Raw genomic sequence first — 25,278 nt, 5'->3', positions numbered from 1 at the left:
AGACGTTCCTTTTGTTTGATCTTCTTTACTGCCACAGGGGAGGAAGCTGATTCCCCGAATCCTGACACAGGTAGACCTTTAGCTGATGGGAGTGTGGAAATATTCTCTTCCTTGTATCCCCATCCTGCATGAAATCTTTAGATGTTACCGGTTTCATGGAAGCTATTTGATAACAATATGTGCCTAATTAAAAAGGGTATAGTGCAGACATAGGCAAACTCGGCCCTCCAGATGTTTTGGGACTACAACTCCCATCATCCCTGACCACTGGTCCTGTTAGCTAGGGATGATGGGAGTTGTACTCCCAAAACATCTGGAAGGCCGAGTTTGCCTATGCCTGGTGTAGTGCCTTATTTACCACCTCAAACCCAGTGTTTGATTCAGATTTAAGGGCAGCTCTGTAGAGACGAGGAACCCCCTGGCCTTTTTAAGAAATCATACAGGAGCAGCATAGATTCTAGTCACAAAGAAACTGCTCGTATAAACCACCCACTTGTAGAATTCAAAGCTTTTGTAATCAAGTCTCTTTAGTAAAATTACACATGGTGTAAGCCATACTGAAAGAAACTTGGCACAAAATCTACCTTACGAATATTACAGAATTTAATTTTCCTTGAAAACAGAGTTGTTTCTAAAGAGGATTAAATCATTTGGCAATATTATCCAACATAGTTATGTAACTGAAATGGTGAAGAAATGATAAGTACTGTTTTATACACAACAATATCCTTACTGGAAGAAAAAGAAATAAAGACAATAAACTTTTTAGAAAGGAATGGAAATGTTTTATAGAGTATTTACAAACAAATTGTAAACAAATCAAGGCATTGGTAGGATTATTGTAAGAACCTGCGGCTTCAAAAATGTTTATGAGATAGATATGAGAATAGATGAATAAAATAATGTTAATTTGGAGTATGCAGGAAATGATGAAAATAAATGCAAAGAACCGCAGAAGGAGGGGGAAGAAGAGTCAAAGTTTGAAATGTTAGAACGATTGTTGAATAATTGTACATTTGTACATAAACGGAAATTATAAATTTAATTATATAAAAAAGAAAGTCACCATGTACTTTCACATATCTGATTCTCATTTCTACTTCAAATATTATCATTTTTAATGTATACATTTTCTCCTCTGCTTAACTTACAAAGAAGGCATCCATTAAAATTAACCAAGAGAAAATCTATTGTAACCTAGGGGCTACTGAGGAAAGAGGATAGTTTAAAATATAATTACTACTGCACTTTTCAAAGAGAAAAGGCTAATGTCTCATTTTGGCGTACTTTTATATGTGGCACTCTTTCAACACTATGTAGCTTTTCCAGAGATAGACTCTTTGTTGATTTCGTTTAAAGCTGTTTTAAAGAACTTTTCCATTTGGTGCCATGCTAGGCTTTCAAAATGCAACATGTCTTTTATTTATGAAAACCTTACAATAATTTGAAAAGTTGTAAGACCTTTGCATTTTGATCATGCTATATTATAGAATATGAGCCACAAGGAAAATCCTAAAGAAACATGCCAGTTGTACTGTGAAAGTAAAGGGAAAGGGAAATCCCAGATCCTTTAATATGCACAACTGGGAATCCAGACTGCCTTGGGAATCCTTCAGGATTTTAACAAACAGCATAAAATGCTCTGTATTTAGAAACAATATTTCCTAAAACCAATAAGCACATATTGTGCAAAATGTTAAAAGTTGCTTGGGTGTGAACCCTAAAACCTATTGATATTTCACTGAAATATCAGTGTCATTTTGGTGAGAGATGTTGAGGTATTAAACGATCCCATTTTCTTCCTTTGGAACTGCAGTAGGATCAAGTCCATGTTGCTTCATTTGTACCGCAATATCAAAAAGGTAGTCATAACATTCACACCTAAAAGACAAAATGAAAGAAGTTGGCATCTTGCTATGTGATTTAGCACCAATTGTAGCAATATGAATTTTGTGTTTTTTCTTATACAACATTATCTTGGTAATGTCTTTCCTCACATTAGAAATGCAATCATAAATAGCAACAAGACCCAAATTAGTTTTTTTTAATTATGCTTAGCTCTCAAGTCTGTGCTATGATCTACAAAACATGCGAAGGCTTTTGAAAATATTTGCAAAAGGGAATTGTACTCCCAGAGATCTTCACTTTTGGGAATCTGAGTGTTTGAGGGCTGTTCTCAGTATCTACATATATTAAAGGAAAGACACAGGTGAAGCAGAAGTGGCGATAGCTTCACCTGAAAGCAACATGCATTCTCTAGTACACTCGGGAATGTAAAATCCAGGGGTATTTGCTTGCAACAGCAGAGGGCTACCATTGTGCTTCTTCATAGTTGTACTCACATAGTTGTACTGGGCTATGAGTGATTTCCAAAGAAGAAGAAGAACTCACATTGTCTTGGCTTTTTCCCAAGTTTCTCCCCAAACATAGACTCCATGGCGTCTGACCAGCACAGCACAGGAGTCTGGGTAGTCATCCATTGCCTGAGCCATTCTTTCCTTCAGGTCCTTCTCTTCAGGTGTGTTCTCGACAATAGGAACCACTAAGGTATCATCATACCTGAAAAGATGATGGAATTGGGACACATGTTCCTTTTCAGGTTAGCATTGTGCTTCTGCTACCTGGAAAGGCTGGTCCAAAGCAATCTGGTTGGCATCCGTCTGCCTCAGGAGACAATAGAAGAGTATGTCCCCCTTTTCTGCCACAAAGCCACCCAGGTGATTATTAATGAATTAAAATCAGCAATGGCATCCCGTATACCCAGGGAAGAGCAATCCTTTCTACCTGGCTCTCCTGGTTAAGCTGGTCTCCTGCTGGCCATCAGTGGTACATTACCCCTTCCATCAGTTCAAGGTGCAGGAAGACAGGAGGACCACTGCAGGGATGCCTAGCAGAAGCATTCGCCAGTGGAAAGCCCCAATGCAGGATGTTTTGGAGATGGGGATTGACTGAGTTGGTCCCAGGTCTGCTGGATCCCAAGCCAGTGTCACTGTTGTCATGCAACAGCATTAAGCCTGAGCTGGGTCATATTACGATTCCCCCACCTTCTGCTCCACCAGCTGTGTGCAGCAGAGCTCTGGGTGCTTGGTGGCCCTGTCACTCTGTAAAGACTCCCCAGTGTGTGTGTGTGTGTGTGTGTGTGTGTGTGTGTGTGTGTGTGTGCTGGATTGCAGCCTAAATCACGTAACACAATGACGACACCAGCACCATGTTACCATGGTATTAGGAAGAGTTTGATCTAAAGCATAGAAGTGAATTAAAGAGGAACTAAATCATCAAAGAGACAGTGAACATCACAGCTTGTTTGTACTAAGGACTTTTGAAACAAACATTTATTTGAAAACATCTCCCTATCTATGTTTCCATTGGTTCATCATGGCATTGGCACTCAGGAATGGTAGCATTTGGCTGCACAGCATCAATGGGCACGACCAACCAGGTGACTTAAGGCAGCAACCGTGCACCACACGCCTACCTGGGAACAAGTCCCACTGACACTTATTTCTGAGGAGAAATGCATAGGATTGCATTGCAAGTGTCAACAATTTCAAAGAAGTTGAAACTCTTCTTAACTTTGGCTAGACTCTATCAATTGTTCTGTATTTTGCATTTATTTGTCTTAAGCATTTACCAGCAACAACGGAACGTCACTCCGCTGTGACAAACAGCACAATATTAATCTCTTGTTATTAATCACCAGCATATGGTAGGTGATGCTACACTGTTGGAACGGGTTATTACTGCAACGGACATAATATCCATGAATTGTAAAAAAAAGTCTGCTTATGCCACTGGTCATCCTAAAACACAAGAGAAGTCAATTCCAGAATTTAATTGTCAAAGATCAGACCACTTATCAGTTTCGTTGGGTCCTGAGTTCTTTCATTTTGAAGGGAGTGAGGAGAGAAAAATATCACGTGAATTCCAAGAATTGATGTTTTGTTCCCTAGCGTAATTGTTTGCTTAGAAGTCTTAGCAGATCATTTGTATTGTTCTATCATATTCTGAGAATCTCAACTGTGAGCAAGATGGAGCCTGTCCCGCCCTGGAATTTGCTCTATGAATACTAAAGTGGGATTAAGATAACCTGGCATTGTTTAAACCAAGTTAATTAAAACTGGCAGGGCACTAGCTATACACTGTTGGAACCATGACAGAAATAATAAATTAAACATGCCACAATTTATATGCTTGAACTTTGTTGTTCTAAAATAAGATATGACTCTAAGCATATCTCGCTCTTATATGTAAAAATGATTGGGCACCTCTCACTCACAGAAGTATCGTGATTCTTAGGATACTTTCACGTGATCTAGAAAGGTTAAATACAGTACATGTAAGTTCAATCCGTCTTGATTACCATAAAAAAAACCTCTGCAAAGGGAGTATTTGTATGTGTCCTCCATAGAAGGGGGGGGGGGAGGCATTAGAAGTGAAAACCAGAGCAGCATAGTAGGCCCCTCTGCACTATACATTTAAAGCAGTATCAAACTACTTTAAACTGTTTGGGCTTCCCCCCAAAGAATCTTGGGAACTGTAGTCTGAAATATGGGGGTTATGGTCTCAGACTTGTTAGGAGGCCTCTATTCCCCTCACAGAGCTCCAATTTCCAGAGCAGTTTAACAATCAATCCCTTTTTTCCCAGGGAACTCTGGGAATTGTATCACTTTCAGGGGAACTGCAGTTCCCAAATTCACTTGGGTGAAGCCATGACTGCTTTAAATGTATAGTGCCGATGGGGCTTTACAGTTCAACCGTAACCACGTCCTCTCAGTAGTAATTCCTATTGAATTCAATGGGGCTTAGTCCCAGGTAAGTACGATTAGACTGCAGGCGTACTTATTAATCAGAAAGTCCCAGTTTGAAACTTGACTCTACCATGTATGCGCTAGATGGCCTTAAAGCAAGCCACTCTCATGCTACTCCCCCCCCCCATCTGCAATATGGGAGTAATAATGCTGACTTCCCTTACAATGTTGTTGTAATGGGCACAACTAAATAATTATAGTTACAGTGTCAAAACGATCAAGCTACTGAACTCAGATATTTCATAAACTACCTACAAAGCTAGAATCTGGTACACAAAGTGACATAAGAAACCCTAGTTACTAGGAAAACATAGGAGATAATTTTACACTAATGTGCAAGAAATGTGCTAAGTAGTTGAAAATGCAACAACTATAGGAATTTGGATTTGAAACAATAATATCTACCACCCCACTTTACCCAATTCTTCCAAGGATATCTGTAACAGTAACCTGGGATTTCAGAGATTCTGTGGAATTTTTAGATAGCTCTACATCAGGGGTCAGCGAAGTTTTTGTGGCTTGGGCCAGTTCACGGTCCCGCAGACACCATGGTGGGCCGGAGTGCGCGCACACATGCGCAAGTGCTATTTCCGGCTCCTTCCAGCGCGGAGGAGGCGTGTGCAGGAGCTTCCTGCAGCCAATGGGAAGCTGGCCAGCGTCACGGAAGGCAGTCCCCGCTCTGCTCCGCACCAGTTTAGCGCGGCGCACAGGAGCTGACAGAGCAGGTGGCGGGAGCCCATGGGCTGGTTAAACGACCCCCATGGGCCGCTTGTGGCCCATGGGCCTTAGGTTGCCGACCCCAGATCTACATCTACTAACGTAGGTTTGTAAAGGCAGGAGAGGTAGTGCGTCTTGTACAACAAAAGCCAATTTATGCCAGTTCAGCTCATATGTCCCACTGAGTTCAACAGAATTTGTGCCCAGCATAACCATCTATTGGACTGCAGACATATTTTCTGAGAAATTACCAGCAGAAGTTCTTTTTTTTAAAGTGAAGTATTTGCACATTGCACATAAAAACAGATTATCTGAAATATGAAGAAGAGAGATTGTTCTGAAATCAGGGTAAACTATGACACGAGCCTGAAAACTTATCAAGGGGAAATTACCTGAAATAGCCTCCTGCTGTGCATTTCTTGATCCCTTTTATCATCTCCTGATGAGTAATTTTAAACTCTCTTCCAGGATAGAGAAGTGTGGCCATTACAGCAGCTTTGGAGTGCGTATGGATTACAGCTCCAGCTCCTACGAAAGCGAAAACTTAATGAAAAATATGACTCATACATCACTCTTCAATCGCAGCTCCTTTTTTTCTTGATATGTTCCTGGTATATAAACTTACGACCTAGGCTAAATATTTTTGCTAACACGGACAAGGTAAATTAAAAGACAAAACAACTCACTTCTTTAAATCAACGGAAAGCATGGCAGACTGCACTCAGTAATCCTCCGAGAAAATGTATGGGTTGCTTCAGTTTCACTAGCTCAGTGAAGCCAGCTTCTTACGCACCACAAAACAATGAAGGAGGCATCTGTACATTTTCCTATAAGCTTTTTATCAGAGATCAGCCAAACTTGTTTTTATTATTTTAACCCCCATTTGTAGCCAAGAGCACAAGAGAATGTTCCATATATCCCAACATTGGCATTGAATATTAAGAAAACAGAAGAGTGTGTGTCAAAATGAGAGTAGTGGCAAATATTCAACAGGATCCACACCAGCAGAGTCAGTGTGGTGCTCCTGCCAATGTGACCACACTGCTCCAAGCTTGTCATCATCCAGTTCTGCCCCTGTCCCTCCAGGTAAGTTGCAGTGATGCTGGAAGGGTGGGTTAACCCCACCACAACCTTTCTTAATAAAATTGTGTCTACATCTATACCAATTTCCAATTGTTGTTGTTTAGTCGTGTCCGACTCCCATGGTCCAAAGCACAACAAGCACTCCTGTCTTCCACTGCCTCCCACAGTTTGGTCAAATGTTAGTAGCTTCGAGAACACTGTCCAACCATCTCGTCCTCTGTCGCCCCCTTCTCCTTGTGCCCTCCATCTTTCCCAACATCAGGGTCTTTTCCAGGGAGTCTTCTCTTCTCATGAGGTGGCCAAAGTATTGGAGCCTCAGCTTCAGGATCTGCCTTTCCAGTGAGCACTCAGGGCTGATTTCCTTAAGAATGGATAGGTTTGATCTTCTTGCAGTCCATGGGACTCTCAAGAGTCTCCTCCAGCACTCCAGGGACAAAAACCAGTTTCCACTGGTTCCACTAATACTAGCATGCAGCTACCAGCTAAGTAGCACAGGTGGGAAACAGAGGCAATATTCACAATTTCTAGTAATTTGTATTCCTTGGGGAACAAACTTAAAAGGAAGCAAATAACAATCTAGAAAATTATCTCTCTCTACTTGGACTTCAGCCACACTCTCCACCTGAGGGTATATTAATTACATTCAACACACACATCCCCTGAAGGCATACATTCTCAGAATGAAAATTCAAATGCCCTGTCAAGACTGAAATACCCCAAACTGCTTCTTTTCTCTCTCTCTAAGATTTGATTTGATTTAATAAAGAACCAGTCCTTTGAGTTTAACCTTTGAACTGGTCCTCCACCCATTCCAAAGATGCCAAGCAACAATTTGAACAGATTCTGATTTACTGGATCTCTTGTTAATCATGCTAGACATATTTTCAGGATTATACAGTCGTACCTTGGTTTTCGAACAGCTTAGATCCCCAATGTTTTGGCTCCTGAAAGTCGCAAACCTGGAAGTGACTGTTCCAGCTTGCGAACTATTTTTGGAAGCCGAACATCTGACGGGTGTTCCGCGGCTTCTGATTGGCTGCAGGAGCTTCCTGCAGCCAATCAGAAGCCGTGATTTAGTTTTTGAACGTTTTGGGAGTCGAACGGACTTTTGGAACAGATTCCGTTTGACTTCCAAGGTATGACTGTAGTTCCACAGTCAAACATTTGTCTTATTTTGAACTGAGCTACAAAATTCAGCCTTCATCTCCCTGCATTCATTTCTACCAAGAGCACCCAGACCCCTGTCCACAGACACAGTATAAAACTTTTCTCCAAAACCTGCCTGCTTCCTTGTCTCCTTCTTCCCCAGCCTAAGTGGTAGACAGGTTCACTGATTTTGAACATTCTCCTACTCCTTTCCAAGTGCTCCTCCTCCTCCTCCTCATCGCTTTTATTGTCTTGCCACTGCTAATATGGGATGCGGGTGGCGCTGTGGGTAAAACCTCAGTGCCTAGGACTTGCTGATCGCATGGTCGGTGGTTCGAATCCCCGCAGCGGGGTGAGCTCCCGTCTTTCGGTCCCAGCTCCTGCCCACCTAGCAGTTCGAAAGCACTCCTAAGTGCAAGTAGATAAATAGGAACCGCGTTATAGCGGGAAGGTAAACGGCGTTTCCGTGTGCTGTGCTGGTGCTGGCTCGCCAGAGCAGCTTCGTCACGCTGGCCATGTGACCCGGAAGTGTCCCCGGACAGCGCTGGCCCCCGGCCTCTTAAGTGAGATGGGCGCACAACCCTAGAGTTGGACACGACTGGCCCGTACGGGCAGGGGTACCTTTACCTTACTGCTAATATGGCAGCAACACGCCTCCTTCTGAAGAAGAGAAGGGGTATTTTCTCAAGGCACTGCGGGACAGGTGGCCTGGGAGAATGCCCGAGCTGCCACAATTCTGGGGTGGCTGGGAATTATTTAAGAGAGGATGTCTACTAACCCCCCCAAAAAACACTGGAAAAGCATTCTCTGTAGCCACCTCTCCCAGGATGCCTCTCCATCTTCCTCAGAATGAGTCAGAGAGGAGGGGAGGATAAGCTGCCAGCACATGAGCAGCAGCCAAACACTGAAAGTAAGGGGAATGGCGAGGAGGTACTCATTCATTGTCCCACTGCTAGCTTAGGCAACTGGGCACCTCTGATTCTGCCACTTATGATTTCCCCCTCAGAAGACTAGTAAGTCAGCCATATTCTGTGCACATACAAAGAGGCTGAATTATTATTATCATATAATAATAATAATTAATAATTTATACCCCACCCATCTGGCTGGGCTTCCCCAGCCACTCTGGGTGGCTCCCAACAGAATTAAAAGCACAATAAAACATCAGACATTAAAAACTTCCCTAAACAGGGCTGCCTTCAGATGTCTTCTAAAAGTCAGATAGTTGTTTATTTCCTTGACATCTGATGCGATGGTGTTCCACAGGGCGGGCGCCATTACTGAGAAGGCCCTCTGCCTGGTTCCCTGTAACCTCACTTCTTGCAGGGAGGGAACCGCCAGAAGGCCCATATTAAAAATGTAGTAATTGTTACCCAAAAAGAGAGACTCGATTGGGGTACATATTTGTATTTGCCAAATGAAGCTTCTGTGAATCATTCCTTTTCAAAAAGCCATCAAGAGAGCTTTTTGTTATAAGGAGGCATATATATACTGTAAATGAAATCAACCAATCGGTAACAGAAAGATGCTTTAGCTGTTATAGCAATTACTGCAAGAATTGCATTGTACTGTTATAAAAGCATGTTCCAATTCTGCTGCAGTTTCAATTAAGAAATCTCCATTTTATAAGCAGAATACACTCGTGTTTATGAAGTGCTAACTTTTCAATAACGCTGCTTGCTGCCTACCTCTCATGGTGTAAGCATTCATGAAGAGAGGTGTGCATTGACTCTTCTTTAGCTTCTTGTGTGGTGGGGGACCACTGATGTCCCGTTCTTCAATGTCACACACAAACATATCTTCAGGCTATAATGAAAGCATTTGGAGACACAGTGTTTGAGTATTTATGCATACCTACATTTCAACGAACTAAATTATAAAGGGTTCAAAGATCAGAGAAAGATCTGCATTGTGAGCTGAAAAACCACTGCAACTTTTTTTTGGCTCTGCTTCGGAATTTAATAACTGCTTTCTGTTATGATTTTGTTTGATGCTTGGTTTTGCATTTTAATAAAACAAGAAAGGAAAAACCCACTGGAGAAACTAGTTCTTGATAAAATACATTCAATATAATTAGATTCTGAGAGGGTGCAGAAATGTGAATGTGCAGTGAGTTGTTAAGGCATGGTGAAAGTGACCAGTTCCCTGTCCAGGATCAAACTTGGGGGGGTAAGGCCGATGACTGAGATCAGCATTTGACTAGCTGATAAATACCATATTGCCCTGAATATGCCACACTATTTTCCAAATTCCGACCGTGAAAAGTCAAAGTGCGACTTAAATTCATGACCTTACAAAAAATGCTTTTTAGGATATTGCTGCTGAAACAGACATACGGTAAAACAGAACCAAAAAAAAAAAAAAAGCGAGACTCTTGTGCAATTAATTCTAGTGCCATTCATGGCTTCCCCCATATTTTACAGGACAGTATTGATTTTTTATTTGCATTTACGGTGCTACGAACAGGTGTTTAACCCACTTGCGGGTCCTCTCTGGTACCTTTCGGATTTTCTTCTACATATGCCATTTACGGGTGTGAACACCTGCAGAATTTTAAGGAGCGGCTTATATTCTGGTATTGTCTTTTTTTCTTCTCCCCCCCTTCCAAATTTTAAAGGTGCAGCTTATTTCCGGGTGTGGCTTATATTCAGGCCAATACGGTATATTCTTTGAATGCATTGTGAAGCCAGTTTTGCTCCACAGAAGGAAGTTATATCTGTGCATACACAGAATGGCAGTAGGGCAGGAATGGCAGCACATACCTGTCCTCCTGGCCTGACCAGTGCCACTGCCGTCTACTAGGGGGCAGCGGGGTCAGGCAGTGGAGAAGATGCTTCTGTGAAGCTGAATGAGCAGAACCAAGGCACCATTTCCACCAGAGTGTCCGCACAGCACCTCTCTGTCTCTGCCACATCACCTCTCCCCTTCTTAGCAAACTGCAGTGGTGCTGGTGCCACGTCAGGCGTATGATGCTGCCTTTCCTGAGAACATCATTTTTTACTTGATCCCTTTCTGGTGAACTAATTTACGATAACATTAAGAAAACTGTATGACCAGTACTATATAGATCTATAGAAATGCACACCCTTATATATCACTGATTCTATTTTATTTTTAACATTTTGTGTTGCTCGACTTTAAGAAGTAAACTCCCCTAGGAAATGCACTTTGTTAGTAATTACCACTTAGCATGCTCGTTGGTTTTCGAAACTCTCTCTTTCAAAGGATTAGAGACAAACAAATGAAAGCTGAGACCGAGAACCTCTGGAATCCATCTTTTGATTCTGGCACATGTACAAACAATCGCAGAAAAGACACAGAGCCCTGGTCAAATATTTGCAGAGCAACCCTATATGCACATTTGTTCAGAAGTGAATTCCATTGCATTCAATGGGCTTGCACCCAGGTGAGTATAGGATTACAGCCTTCATTTGAAAGTATACCTTAATATTTATTTCACTAATGTTGCAGCAGAAACAGCCTATGATTTAATCTGCACTCCTACATCCATTTACCTGGGAGGGAGCTCCCCTGAACTCACTGGGGCCAACCTTTGAGTCAATAAGTATAGAATTGCACTTAAGTTTTATTTTACCGATACATTCTTGGGGCACCTATGAGAATTCAATCTAGTAACTTTAAAAAAAACAAAACTGTATTGGTCATGCTTTCTGTTAATCACAACACAATATTCACAGATTGAGTTTCTGTGCCAATAGGACACAAAGATTTCCTTTAAAATCAAAATTTTCGAGTTCAGACATCTGACTCGTTTTGTCAGAAGTCTTTTTTATTTAAGTGTTTATTTAAGTTTTAATTAGGAAGATTAAGTTTTTTATGCTGCTTTTTCTTCTTTCTTTTTTCTGTATTTTCTGGATTTTCTTCTTTTCTTTTTTCTTAATTGTTTTTTCTTTAATTTTCTTTTTGTAGTATGAGATTGTAAATTCTTTGCAAATTCTTTGTATATGTGTGTAATTTAAATTAATAAAGATTATTTAAAAAATAATAATCCAAATTTTCATTATGGTATACAACAGGCACGTCCAACATCCAACAGGTTGTGATCCATCATCCAATATCAAAAACTGGCAGTGAGCTACCACACTCTCCCATTGTCATTCTTCAACTTAAACATATTATATTTAGCTGGGGAAACCCAGCCAGACAGGCGGGGTATAAATAATAAATTATGATAATGATAAAAATAATAACAAATTATTACCCCATGCTAGCCCCCTCCCAAGGCCATTGGTGCGCATGGGAAGCCAACACGCCCTGAAATGTCCAATTCCCCCTTTACCGGATGGAAGAGCTCTGTAGGGAAGGGGGCAGTGGCTTACTTTCAAATAAATGCATGTAGGCTGGAGCTGGAAAGGCAGGGAAAATTCAGCATCCATGCAGAACTAGGAGGGAGAGCAGCTTACTTTTGAGTAAACGCAGCTAGACTGGAGCTGGAAAGTTCCACATCCATGCAGAACTAGGAGAGGGTTTTCTTTCTATGGGAACCGGTGGGAGGGGGGGAAAGGGAGGAGAAATGTCATGGTCTCTCTCTCGCACGCTGCCCTTCCCTCGGCTCCCTTTTCTGACTAGCCAGCTGACTGGGTGCCTCCACAGCTGCAGCCCGTGCAGAGCCCCGTGTGACCCATTTTTGCCTCCCTCCCCGGGGCGGAGGCTTGTTGAGGGTGGAGGCAGGTGTCCCGTGCCTTTCCGGGCCGGCCAGCTGACTGGGCATCAGGCAAAGACGGCGGCCCAGCAGGGTGCTTGAGGTGGCCGCGATCAACCAAAATCCTTGCGTGGTCCCTGAGTCAATCGCGATACAACATACAGGCCCAATTGCACAAACCTATTTTCATCATATTAAGCACTGTTTCTTCCCAGCTTTGCAGACTGCTCCAGCATTCCGGGGTGGTGGAAGAAGCCCCTTCAACCAGCCTCTAAGGTCAAGAGAAACAGTGCTGTACAGAGCCAATTTCTTGATTTATTCTTAGTGGCTATTCCTGCTTGGCCACTGGACAAAAGCAATGCTCCTAATCAGTCCTGCTATTGTTAGGCTCTTCTAACCCAATATGAAGCCAAAGGGTAAGGCAGGCAGCCCACTCTTGTTCCTAACAGTAGCTCACAGCAGCAATGGCATTAATGGCAAGTAGAACCCTCCAATGCCATTTGTGAAATAAACTTGGCTGCACAAAAGAAAATAAACCATCTCCCTTTACCACTCCCGAGTGTCTGAGGGGTGAGGTGGCAGGAACAAAGGACCAATAAATGGAAAGGAAAAGATGATAAATAAATGGACATACATGCATGTAGGGTGGATCACAATTTAAATCACTAGTCAGTAAGACTTGATTTAAATCTTCTTTTTTTACAGAAAGGCTCATTCTCACTGTATAATCTTAATATTTACATCTAGAGAAAGGTTTCATATTTGGAATAGTAAATTTTCAGAGTACTTTTTACAGTTATATCAAAAATTACTGATTTGGTTATACTAGTAGAAATACATAAACAGATAATTATGAAATTATTGTGAGGTTTAATAAATTAACTGTTTATATTTGGACAACTTTTCTGCTGTATTTTATTAGAAGGAGAAAAATATTCATTTCCTTAATAACAATTTAAAAAATATATTTAACTAAAACAATAACGTTATAGCATATGTATCCATGTTTGCTAACTGATGTGATTAAACAATTTTTTAAATAAAAAAAAACTTAGACTGAGTTTTAGCACAAATGAAAAACTCAAAACAAATCCTTATTTGTTGATGAATAGCCTTTGGACCATAATGTAACTTAAATAGAAAACTGTTTCTAGAAAGATTTTTCCTCCAAAAGCATTTTATTTTAAAAATCCAATTTAAATTAAAAAACCCCCGATTTAAATAAAAAACCCCACACTGATTTAAATTTTAAAAACCCCGATTTTTTTAATTATTATTTTAAAATCATTGCTTTTTATCCACCCTGCATGCATGTCTTAGTTATGTGGCTTCAATAAGTTTCTCTCCAATACAGAGAAACTCATTTTGGCTGTCCAATAGGAATTGCAACCCTTCCATACAGGCAGAAGGGCTTCCCAGAGTGAGAAGATCTAAGCAAAGTATCGCCTCTATCCTGCAGACAAGGAACACTGCAATCTATCTGGCCCATTCATCCAGGCTGCCTCTTTAGTTTTTTCTTTAGCCAAGGATAACTTAATGCCACCATTCAAGGTTGTTCCAAAATTAGCCTGTTTAGGCCAGAGCTAATTAGAAAATGAAGCTTTTGAGTTTTCTTCCTGTGTGCGTTTAAATATGTCTGTGGCTGCAATCCTATACATATTTACTAGGGTGTAACCCAGCCAGACTTCCTTCTGAGTAAGCATGGACGGGATAAATCTTCAGATTAGTTTTCAAGGAAGATTATCAGAGGTAGAAATGCTAGCAGTACCTACCTGAATTCTTTCTTTTTGGACACCAGAGGGAGCAATATATATCTCATTGCTAGAGGGGGAAATCAAGAGACGTTTAGCTGTAGGCACAAAGTAGCATGAAGCATATGGCTTCATTTATCAACAAGAGAACATACAGCAATTCCTCCCATCACAACATGATCTGCATCTGACATCAGTGCTTAAGCTACTGCCACAGGCTTAGCTAGCCCTAAAACACCCGACCTTATTATAGCTTAGAGGTGTTATTGCTTGCCGTTGCCCTTAAAGCTCTTCATAGCTGTGATTATGCAGTGCACGTTATGAGACAAAGAAATCCCTTTTGATTTGCAGGGGAATAAACATCTATACTGCTGTAGGTTAACCGAGGCTGCAATTCTAAGGAAGCCGAAGAAAATCCTTCTGAAGCCAAGGGGACTTGATACACAAATAAAGGGGTTTAGGACTAAAGGGTGAAACATAAGCTGCATGCTTTGTTCTTTCTTACTAGTTGTTCATATTTTACTGTGTTTAGCGTACGCCACTATTTAGGGAGGAGGAGTGGGAATGTAAAAGATTTAAGATAAATATATATGTTTTTAAAAACTATTGCACAAATCTGTTTGTGGGCAAAAGAGAAAGTGAGGCAACGTCTGCACGAAGAACCGTTGCTTTTAATAATATTGGAGTAACACAGAGCTCTGGAGCTCTTACTTGGAATTTTGCAGAACAGAGACACCTAGTGGTTAATTGGTCAGGTTATGCACAGCTGATATTTGAAGACATAGGTACATTCATTGGATGTTAAAGGGAGGTGGGTGGGTGCACATTTATGAAGAAGATTCCATTTGGTCACTCAACTAGCAAGGATTTGCAGTCAAACTAAAAAGCACAATATATATCTGTGGGGAATACAGTGGTACCTCCGGTTGCAAATGGGATCCGTTCCGGAGGTCCGGCCAGATCCCGAGGTTTTCGCAACCTGAGGATCACTGTTATACGCATGCGCACAGCGGTAAACCACTTCTGTGCATGCGCACATGGCGAAACACTCCCAGGTTTGCCTCTTTCGCAACCTGAAGTTTACATTTTCCAAGGGTAACGTAACTCGGGGTGCTACTGTACACTGGTACCTCGGGTTAAGAACTTAATTCGTTCTGGAGGTCCTGAAACTGTTCTTAACCTGAGGTACTATTATAGCTAGTGGGGCCTCCTGCTGCCGCTGCGCCGCCACTGTGCGATTTCTCACCCCGAAGCAAAGTTCTCAACCCGAGGTACTATTTCTGGGTTAGTGAAGTCTGTAACCTGAAGCGTCTGTAACCCGAGGTACCACTGTACTAAGAATCAACATGGTATCTTGCATAGAATTGTCAGCAATGAAAGCACAGTGCTTTTTGAAATATATACAGTGAGTATATAAGGCAGCAGCCTCAAGTCACGGACTAACTTTTGTGACACAGGAGCCATTTTCAGTTTAGATGAAAGATTAAGGCTGCAATTGTTACCCTCTGATCAGAAGTGCTGGTGGGAGTTAGGATTAGGTGGCAGTGTCCCTCGGCCGGGCTCTACGTGGGGAATTTCGTTGTGGCCACAGTATGGCTCCAAAATGGGGTGTGGAGTTGAGCAGGAGAGCTGTGCATATGGCAAGCAAAAAAAAAAACCCCAAACACATATACACAAACAGCACTTCCTCTACCTTTTGCCATGGTGGACAGGAACCAGCAGGGTTTCAGGTGAGGCAAAGGATATGCCACTCTGCACCTCCCTGGACCCTCTTAGGATTGCCCTGCATGCCAACCTCTTCCCCAAGGCTTTTACACATTTGTAATAAAATTAAGCAAGGATAATTTTAAAATGTCAGCATTTGAAACTGACATTGCACTGTGTTTATGGGAATGCTATCCTGGCCTTAGGAATAATTTAGCCTTTATTAAGTGGTGAAGTTATTATTATGTTAAAAAAAAACATCAATGGGATTTATTTCTGCGTCATGTGTTTTTGTTTTGAGAGCTGCTACTTTATGGTTTTCACTACAACAGGCCTTCTGCTTCCTGTGTCTCCAGCCCCGAGATGAATACAAGTGGTGCTCTCCCATTTATTCCTCCAAAATTCTTTCTATAACCCAAGCCACTGACTTCAGTCATCCTGCCGTCCAATTCTAGCCTGTTTTCTAAAACCTCTCTTGCTCTTTGGGTGTAGTGGAGTCCCACTTCTGTTGCCATTGCTACTTCCACTTTTGTTTATCATCTAGATTCACCTTCTTCTCCAAGCATGCACTGCTTGTCCAATACTGGCTATACAGGAAGAGGGAAATGGCAATTATCATTGGAAAACGCTTTTTTGGAACAGCTCAAGATCCACCTGCTTGAATCCACATGTGACCCCAAGGCTAGAAATTGGCAGCCCATGTGGCAAAACCCTTCACAGTGTAACTAATATGTCTTTATCCAGACACACATACTGTATATCTTTATGCCAACAGATTGCAAGTTTTTCCTTTTCCCACCACTAAGCGGAGCTAAGTATCCACAAATGCAAATATCCAGAGCAACTCGGAAATAAGCCAAACATTTCATGTACAAGTTTCTTTAGAAAATCTATTTAGAGTACTGCACCTGGACGAAATCATTCACTTTATGTTCTGCTGTCAGCTGGAGGAAATTATTTATATTCTGATCAGAGAGTCTGAGGACTTACTTGCTTAAGATATACAAGAATGACAGCTTTCTTATCCGGGGCCCATAAAATTCTTAAGCTGCTGTATTGCACGTAAGTAGCCTTCTTTGACAATGGTATAAGGCCACTCTAATGAAGTTCCAATTGGCTACTTCTTTTCAACATCTATCACGTTTTATCTTTCACTTTCACTCCACTTATCTGTGCCTAAGTGGGTATTAGTTTAAAACAACAACCACTAAACACTCACCCGTGCTTCATGCTGATTCCACCACCAGTCCCTGTAACCCATCCTAAGTGATAAAACTGGCGGCAAAGCTCTGGGATCAAATTCCTTGGATGCACATTCTCCTACAGAGGAAACAAAAAGAAAAGGCACATTTTAAAATGGTTTATTTGCTTTTTAAATGAAAGCTGCAATATTTATCTGATTCCTTGATTAAAATGTGATTCCATCTGATCAGCAACCGCCCCCTTTGAAGTTGTTTTAAATAGAAATACTTAGAAATATTGCTATTTCGAACAGATTTCTGCTCTTCTCTCTGTCAAGGGGGATTGCTTCTTCCTGCTGTAACACACGAATCTCTAAAAACAAAGAGCATGCTTTTTCTTCAGCATTATGGTTTGTGTATATGCAAATTTGATGAATCAAAACACGCACAATAAATTCACTGAGATTTGTTTAAGTGGGTGGCAGCTGCTATATAAAGTCCATATAGCATGGGTGACTAAATTATCTATCTCACATTTAAGATTTTGCTAAGCTAGAACTCCCATCAGCTCCAGCGAGCATCCCACGGATGATGGGAGTTGTAGTTCAGCAGCATCAAGAGGATAAAGGTTCCCACACATGGGTTCTATCCTTTTGGTCAGTGGTAGACAACATGGCGACCTCCAGATGTTGAACTACAATTCCCATCAGCCCGAGGCAGCATGGTCAATAGTCAAGGAAGATAGCACTTGGGAGTTTAGCAATTTCTGGAGGACCACAGATGAGCCATCTCTGCAACCAAGTAAGCCTGCAACGTACGTGGGGGATCATGCCTAAAGCCAAAATTGTGTATAGTCATAACATACTGGGTTCAATGGTGGTGAGAATGCCAAAGTCATTTTTTCCAGAACTTTGCCCCCTTTCCATTTTGTTTAACTGCCGTGCACATAGGTTACTGGCTTACTGTATATCATTTTACTTTCTGCAGAAGCATCACCTACCCTTCCATACTATCCATATAAACTGTGCACTAGGACTATGAATGAATCAGGCCACACATAAGCCATAAGCATTGTGGCACAAGCATCCAGGAGTCCATTGTGATTTCTGTGCAGAATGAGGACCTGTTTCACCTGGGAGAGTCCTGTCCCATGATTCTAGGAGGGACCTGACCCCAGTTGCTTTTTCTAAATAGCACAATTTTCACCGTTTGCAGCTATGGAGGGTGGGGTACATGCTTTTAGACACTTGGCTATGGTTGACCAACAGACTTTTCAGGTCCAGTCCAATGCAGAATCTGCCCCGCAGTGGAAAGGGCTGCACAAAAAGCATTTGCTCTTGTGCATATGGTGAAGAACAGTGTTCCTTCTGGTGCCCTTGCACAGCATTGCTTGACACCTTTAGATATTATGGGTACCCGTGGGTTCAATACCCATCTCTGCAGTGGTTTCAAGTAAAAACATGAAGGTTTCCTGTACCTGTGAGATATTGTGCACAAGGCTATCACAGTAGCTATCCATTGACTTTTATGTACAGCTTTAAAACATCTGCTTCTAATATAGTTTCTGAAGTTGCACAGTCGACTGTGCTTCTTTTTTTAATATTTCACTCAAACTGAGACACTATATATTTTCTTAAAGGATGAGCAACTACAAGATTCCCAAAATATTTACATTTAAATTGAAGGGGAAAATAAATTAGATTTCTGCAACTCGTTCAGCTTGATAAACGGTCATCAGTAACAGACACTGAAAGATAACTTTCAAATGGAGTTTCATGAAATTACTATTAACAACTGCAATTTGTCATTCTTCATTTACCACATTTTAGCAGATGCCAAGCAAACACTCCAGGGCACCTTCACAGTTGATGTAAACCGGAGTATCTCTCCTGAATGCAATGCAGCCATGCAGGTTTACACCAGTTAATGCTGCAAATCATTACTAATCCCAAATCTGCTATGAAATCAAAGTCCTTTGAAACCTTTCATATTATTATTATATGTTAGTCTAACTATTATGCACACTATTTGCTGCAAAGAAAAATGATATACATTTGCATAAGCTGGGTGTAAGCTTCATCTCAGTCGAACACCTTCTAGTATGAGCTTCAACTTATGGTATGTATCAGCGTAATGACAAACATTTGCAAAAGGATTCACCAAGGATTTACAGAATTACTGTTAAGGCAACATGACTGAAATATATTGATGGCAGGGTGGGGGAGATTGCCACTTTTCTCTAACATTTCAAATGAAGTGAATCATTTATCCGACATGAACTTGAAATTGTTGTTTTTAAAATACAGATAAATCTGGTATGTACAGTGGTACCTCTGGATGCGAACGGGATCCGCTCCAGAGCCCCGTTTGCATCCTGAGCAGAATGCAACCCGCGTCTGTGTGTCTCGCCACTTCTGCGCATGACATCGCTTTGAGCATCTGCGCATGCGGCGAAACACGGAAGTAACCCATTCCATTACTTCCGGGTTGCCGCGGAATGCAACCTGAAAACGCTCAGCCTGAAGCGTATTTAACCTGAGGTATGACTGTATTCCAAAATATGCACTAGGTTGTTAGTGAAGGCAGGTCCACGCAGTCATGTTTATCATGAGCCAGGCTGACTGTGTGAATAGCAGTTTTAGGCCCCCTCCCCACTGTGCACCCACAACTGCCTTCATTCACACACCTGTGTGAAGGTATTCTCCATTTCAACATCTGTTGCCTCCAACTCAACCATTTCAGCCTCCTGTTCTGGCAATCCTATATTCATATTGTTCTCCAAAATCTCTGTGTCCGCTTTAATTCCACTTCCCATTTCATCCTTCTCTGGTCCACTTTCATCAATCCTAGCTCTGATCTCTTTTTAACTGCTCATCAAACAATTGCTAAAGGATGCCAACAGTCAATAGAATGTCCAACAGAGTATTTTCCATACTGAATGTTCCTGTTAACAATTCAGTCTCCATCTTAAGATCTTCAATCTCCCGTCTCCACTTTAAGATCTTCACAGTGTTATCTCTTATCAGAACACATTCCTTTCCCACAAAGCAAATATGAAGTAACAAAATTACTTTTGATTTCAAAGCAACACTTTCACGGGGAAAATGGAGAATTAAAAATTCTTAGCACTCAGAACTCACTTTATCATAAAACTTTCTGGGTTCAAACAGTTAGAACATCCCCCCCCCCCCCGCTTGCTTTCAGCCCTTTAATGACCAAGTCTTCTTAAAGCCATAAAGTAGCTCAAACACCAAATGTAAATTTCAACCAGCAGACAGAAACATCTTTCTCAATTGTAAATTTTAACAGTCTCAGAGATATTTAGAAAAAAGGCAGACTTGCAGCCCCTATGGCCTTCAGGGCTCTTGAGTGGCTTTTGGGCAACATGTTGATTCCTCCATTCTAAGTTGCTCACCCCCACCCAGATGCCCAGGTACTGACAGCTTCTTGGTCTCCTGGTGTAGAAAAAGGCTTTTTCAGAGCATCAGAAGTTATTAACCATTTCACTCTTATCCCCAGAGTGAATTTTGATAGCCAAGATTTATGTCTTGCCTATCATCAGTCACCATGTAATTATCTCGGCTGGCAACTTGCCAACAGAAGACAGTCTGCCATGTTCATCCCCTGGAAATCCTCCATTTCTCATAACACTAGAACCCAGAGCCATCCAGTTAAGTTGAATGGTGGAAGATTCAGGACAGACAAAAGGAATTCCTTATTACACATTTGCTACTACAAGAGGTATTGATGGCTACTAACTTGGGTGGTTTTAAAAAAAGAATAACATCAACAGTACAATGGAACCTCGGGTTGCGAATGTGATCCGTGCAGGAGGCACGTTTGCAACCCACAGCATCGTGTCTGCGCATGTGCGGGTCACGATTCGGCGCTTCTGCGCAAAGCCCAACTTAGTGCTTCTGCGCATGCGTCGAAACCCAGAAGTAACCCGTTCCGGTACTTCTGGGTTCGGCACAGTGCACAACCCGAAATCACGTAACCTGAAGCGTCTGTAACCCGAGGTACCACTGTATGGCTATTAAAGGCTACTAGCAATGATGGCAATCTTCTGTCTTAACTTGGAGGCAGTATGCCTCTGCATACCAGTTGCTGGGGAAAACCATTGGAAAGAGCCCTATTGCACTTAGGTTCTGTTTACAGACTTTCCATAGGTATTTGGCCACTGCAAGAACAGGATGCTGGACTAGAATGGGTCTTTGATTTCCAACTTAATAATAGAGAAGTGAGTTCAATACTGACTGGCATAAACCAGCTGAATGCCATGTTTCTGAAAATATGCTCTTATATGGAAGGAGTGTAGCTTAGTGCTTTATACATGAGAAACATCACCTATGGAAGTGAACACTGCATGATCTGAAGCAGTCCTTGAACCAACAAATATTATGGAATGTGTTAGCTTAAAAGTTGGCAAGTAATTTTCTTTGTCCATCAGACACCCACCCCATTTCAATTCTACCATGATTCCCAAACGAGCAAATTTCCATTTAATAAAATGGTGTGAAGAACGGTCATATTCCTTTTCTAAAAACAGCAACCATAAAACCTTTAATTAGTCAGTTTTGTACAAAATGTATCAAAATAATTCACATGATATATAATTTTGTTGTTTTATTTTTGGAAGGAGATGAATTGCATCTTAATTATAGAGAAGAACTAAACTAATATAGTCAGAGCTTCTGCAATTTTCAAAATTCCAAAATAGAATTTGAGCTCTTCTCATTTCAGTTCCTTTATTACAAGAATTAGAAGCATTAATAAACTGAGGAAGCAACAATAGATGAGGCAGCTGTGCTGATAACCTTAGTAATTTAAGTGCACAAAATGATACATATGTAAGAAGTAGTGTCAGACAACTCTCCCCCACAACATGATTTGCAATAATCCTTTAAAACTAGATTAATTAAACAGCTAGTTTTCCAGGGGAATTGACAGTGGCATTATCATGTTTGAAGGGCCCTGGTGATTCCTGGCACCCTGCAGTTATGCTTCCCCTCTGCTGAAACCAGTGTCCCCCCACTGCCACTGCTCCCCTGCTTGCCTGGATACTCGCTGGCTTCCTCTTTAGCCATCTAGTCTCTTCTTAAGATAGGATATAGACAGTAACAGCCTGGATAGCCCACTGCTGATTTGGAACTGGAGACCAAAGGAAGTGGAGCAGTAAGTAGGCTTCCCACTTCCTGTCAATATTTGCAAAATGGGCAGCAGGCAGAAGAAGAACGAATGAGACTTTCTGGCCTTTGAGGTCTAAGTATAAAAGTTGGGGTGGGCACTAATGCTATCAGCTTGGGGGCTACCCATAAGGTAGCAGGAATCAGAGAATAGGAATAAATGTTGAGATATAGTGGAGTCTCCCAAGGATTGATATTGGGACCTGTGCTTCTTAACTTGTTCATAAACATTTTAGAATTAGGAGTGAGCAGTGAGATTGCCAGGTTTGCTGATGAGACTAAACTGTTCAGGACCATTAAAAGAGATTGTGAAGAGCTCGAAAAGCTCCATCTGCAGCCATTTGGGTGGGTACATTGGGGAGTTCTTTGGTGGTTGGGCTCCCAGGCAGAACTGAACTGAAATGACAGATCTCACACTCTCTCTTGTTGATTTCACCAAACCAATGGGTCCTTTCACTGATTATGAAAGTGGTACAACTTTTATTTCTTTACACATTGAAATTACTCATTCTGTCAAAGTTCTGACCACCTTGGATCTTAAATATAAAGCTAGAAGATTACTGCAGCTCAGTTCTATGCTGCCTTATAATAATAATAATAATAATAATAATAATAATAATAATTTATTATTTATACCCCGCCCATCTGGCTGGGTTTCCCCAGCCACTCTGGGCGGCTTCCAGCAAAACACTACAATAACCTATTAAACATTAAAAGCTTCCCTAAACAGGGCTGCCTTCAGATGTCTTCTAAAAGTTTGGTAGTTATTTTTCTATTTGACATCTGATGGGAGGGCGTTCCACAGGGTGGGTGCCACTACTGAGAAGACCCTCTGCCTGGCTCCCTGTAACTTGGCTTCTCGTAGCGAGGGAACCGCCAGAAGGCCCTCGGCGCTGGACCTCAGTGTCCGGGCAGAACGATGGAGGTGGAGACGCCCCTTCAGGTATACTGGACCGAGGCCATTTAGGGCTTTAAAGGTCAGCACCAACACTTTGAATTGTGCTCGGAAACGTACTGGGAGCCAGTGTAGGTCTTTCAAGACCGGTGTGGTCTCAGCGGCCACTCCCAGTCACCAGTCTAGCTGCCGCATTCTGGATTAGTTGTAGTTTCCGGGTCACCTTCAAAGGTAGCCCCACATAGAGCGCATTGCAGTAATCCAAGCGAGAGATAACTAGAGCATGCAGCACTCTGGCGAGACAGTCTGCGGGCAGGTAGGGTCTCAACTCTCAGCTCAACTCTCTCAAATAGTACTCAGAACGCTATTCAAATTAAAAATGAACAAGAAAATTAGTAAGTATTGACAAATAAAAGCATTAAAGCTCATAAAGCTGTACACTTACAATTTGTAATACAGCTAGATATGTGTGTGTAAATATACTTATTAAGTTAACTGAATTTAAGCCTAGTTTCCAGTGGCTACCCAAATGTTGTAATCCAAAAGCCACTCCGCCCCAGAATAAGAAGCAATGTAAACAGCAACTGTATGCTGATTAGTAGGCACTTCAAAAATAGATATTAACATAGGTATTGTGTTAATCTTTGATGTGGGCACATTTGCCAAGTAAACTCCACCCAATTTTAAAATGCGTTATACAGGCGCATATGGAAAACAAGATCTTAAAATAACTTCAGTAATTAAGCAGTGTTTTAAGAAGTACTCCCCAACAGAGCAAGATTAGTGACTTGCTACAGGCAACATAGTAAGCTTCATAGCCAAGAAGAAATTAGATCCTGGATAAGAGTTGACTCCAGAAGGTGACAAAGTCGCTTTTATTTACCCCATAGGGACTCAAGACTGTGCCAGCATTCTCATTTTGCACAGAATCCAGGATGCAGAACTAGGGAATTCTCGTTTTCATGCTCTATTCCTCTGGGTCAGGCATAGGCAAACTTGACCCTCCAGATGTTTTGGGACTATGCACAGTATTATTAATAATAACAGCAATCGTTGCATCATGCAACTTTTCATCTGCTGAATTTTAGGTTTTCCCCAAAACAGTGTCCTCTCGTTTTACAAACAGAAGTTCCCCTAGGTAAGTGAGCGTGGAGACCGTGGCAGCTTAGTCTTGCTCCGGCGGGCGATCTTCCCTGCTCCACCTGGGACCCTCGGCGACTGAACCTGGTCCCTCCCCTCCCACCACGAGCCTCCTCTCTTCTGCGTGAGGGGAGAGGGAAAGAGAGAGAGGCTGGAGCTGCTCGGCTCTGCTCTTTACCTCGGCTTTCTCCAGGCCCTTCCTGCAAGGACAGCCACAGTCGCCTCGCTGCAGCTGCTTTTCAGCCATCTCGCTGCACGCGAGGAAGAGAAAAGGCCCCGCGCAGGGAGGAGCTTGGCTGAGCCGCCGGCAAAAGGGGGCGGCTGCCCTCCAGACCGGCGGCAGTGAGTCGTTATGTCCTGCAACCCTATCACCTCAACCCCCACGATCCACGACAAAAACGCGATGCATTCAGTGGAATGCGTGCATTTACTCAAACGTGAAACCGACCAAGTTCAACGGAGCTTACTCCCAAGAAAAGGGTCGCAGCCATTAGGCTCCAAATGTGGCTATTTAGCAGGCGGGGATGCGCCTAATTTTCCGCTTAGTAGGGAGTGATAATGCCTTTTTTTTTTTTTGTTATGAATTCGCCCACGAGGCTAGATATGACTGGGGAGCAGCTGGTGAATCTTTTAAGTCCACAGAAGGGACGGGGAACCGGGGAGCAGGAGTTGTTAGACTCCAACTCCCAGCATCCCCAGCCAGCGCTGCCAATGGTCTTGCACGATGGGAGTCCATCAGCGCCCGAAGGCTCCCGCTTTGGCTATCCCTCCTTTTGCAGGCACAAGTACCAATCCATCACTACCCTCTAATAGCCACCCGTCCGGATAAGAAATAATTCTGAATCTGCTTTGGGTTCAATTTATTTATTTAAACAAGATGCACAATGCTGTACGGCGCCCACCATCTCCTATGCGTTTGCTGCATCCTTTCTCCTGCCTTAGTTCCCATCTCTAATATATGTTAAGATTGTTGGGTCAGAGTGACTGAACGGACAACTCGTGTC

General features: G+C 42.1%; 1 protein-coding gene across 1 annotated transcript; it reads right to left on the bottom strand.

Annotated features, from left to right (window-relative positions):
* Window positions 1–762: 762 nt before the first annotated feature.
* Window positions 763–24,579, bottom strand: APIP (APAF1 interacting protein). The gene is made up of 7 exons (XM_053388182.1): window positions 24,453–24,579; window positions 17,092–17,192; window positions 14,190–14,238; window positions 9,443–9,560; window positions 5,918–6,053; window positions 2,392–2,559; window positions 763–1,881 (listed from the first exon to the last, which is right to left on the bottom strand). The coding sequence occupies exons 1-7, from the start codon at window positions 24,519–24,521 to the stop codon at window positions 1,782–1,784; spliced, it is 741 nt and encodes a 246-aa protein (XP_053244157.1). The 5' UTR covers window positions 24,522–24,579; the 3' UTR covers window positions 763–1,781.
* Between the last annotated feature and the right edge of the window lie 699 nt (window positions 24,580–25,278).

The sequence above is a fragment of the Podarcis raffonei genome, chromosome 1, assembly GCF_027172205.1.
Source record: "Podarcis raffonei isolate rPodRaf1 chromosome 1, rPodRaf1.pri, whole genome shotgun sequence".
NCBI lineage: Eukaryota > Metazoa > Chordata > Lepidosauria > Squamata > Lacertidae > Podarcis > Podarcis raffonei.
This window is presented reverse-complemented; position numbering and strand designations above follow the sequence as displayed.

Excerpts from the sequence above, each read along its gene's own strand:
- APIP (XM_053388182.1), bottom strand. The coding sequence starts at position 24,521 with ATGGCTGAAAAGCAGCTGCAGCGAGGCGACTGTGGCTGTCCTTGCAGG. Across the intron at positions 6,054-9,442 it reads GAATGCTTACACCATGAGAG|GAGCTGGAGCTGTAATCCAT; the intron begins GTAGGCAGCAAG and ends TCGCTTTCGTAG. Across the intron at positions 2,560-5,917 it reads ACAGCAGGAGGCTATTTCAG|GTATGATGATACCTTAGTGG; the intron begins GTAATTTCCCCT and ends TCATCTTTTCAG.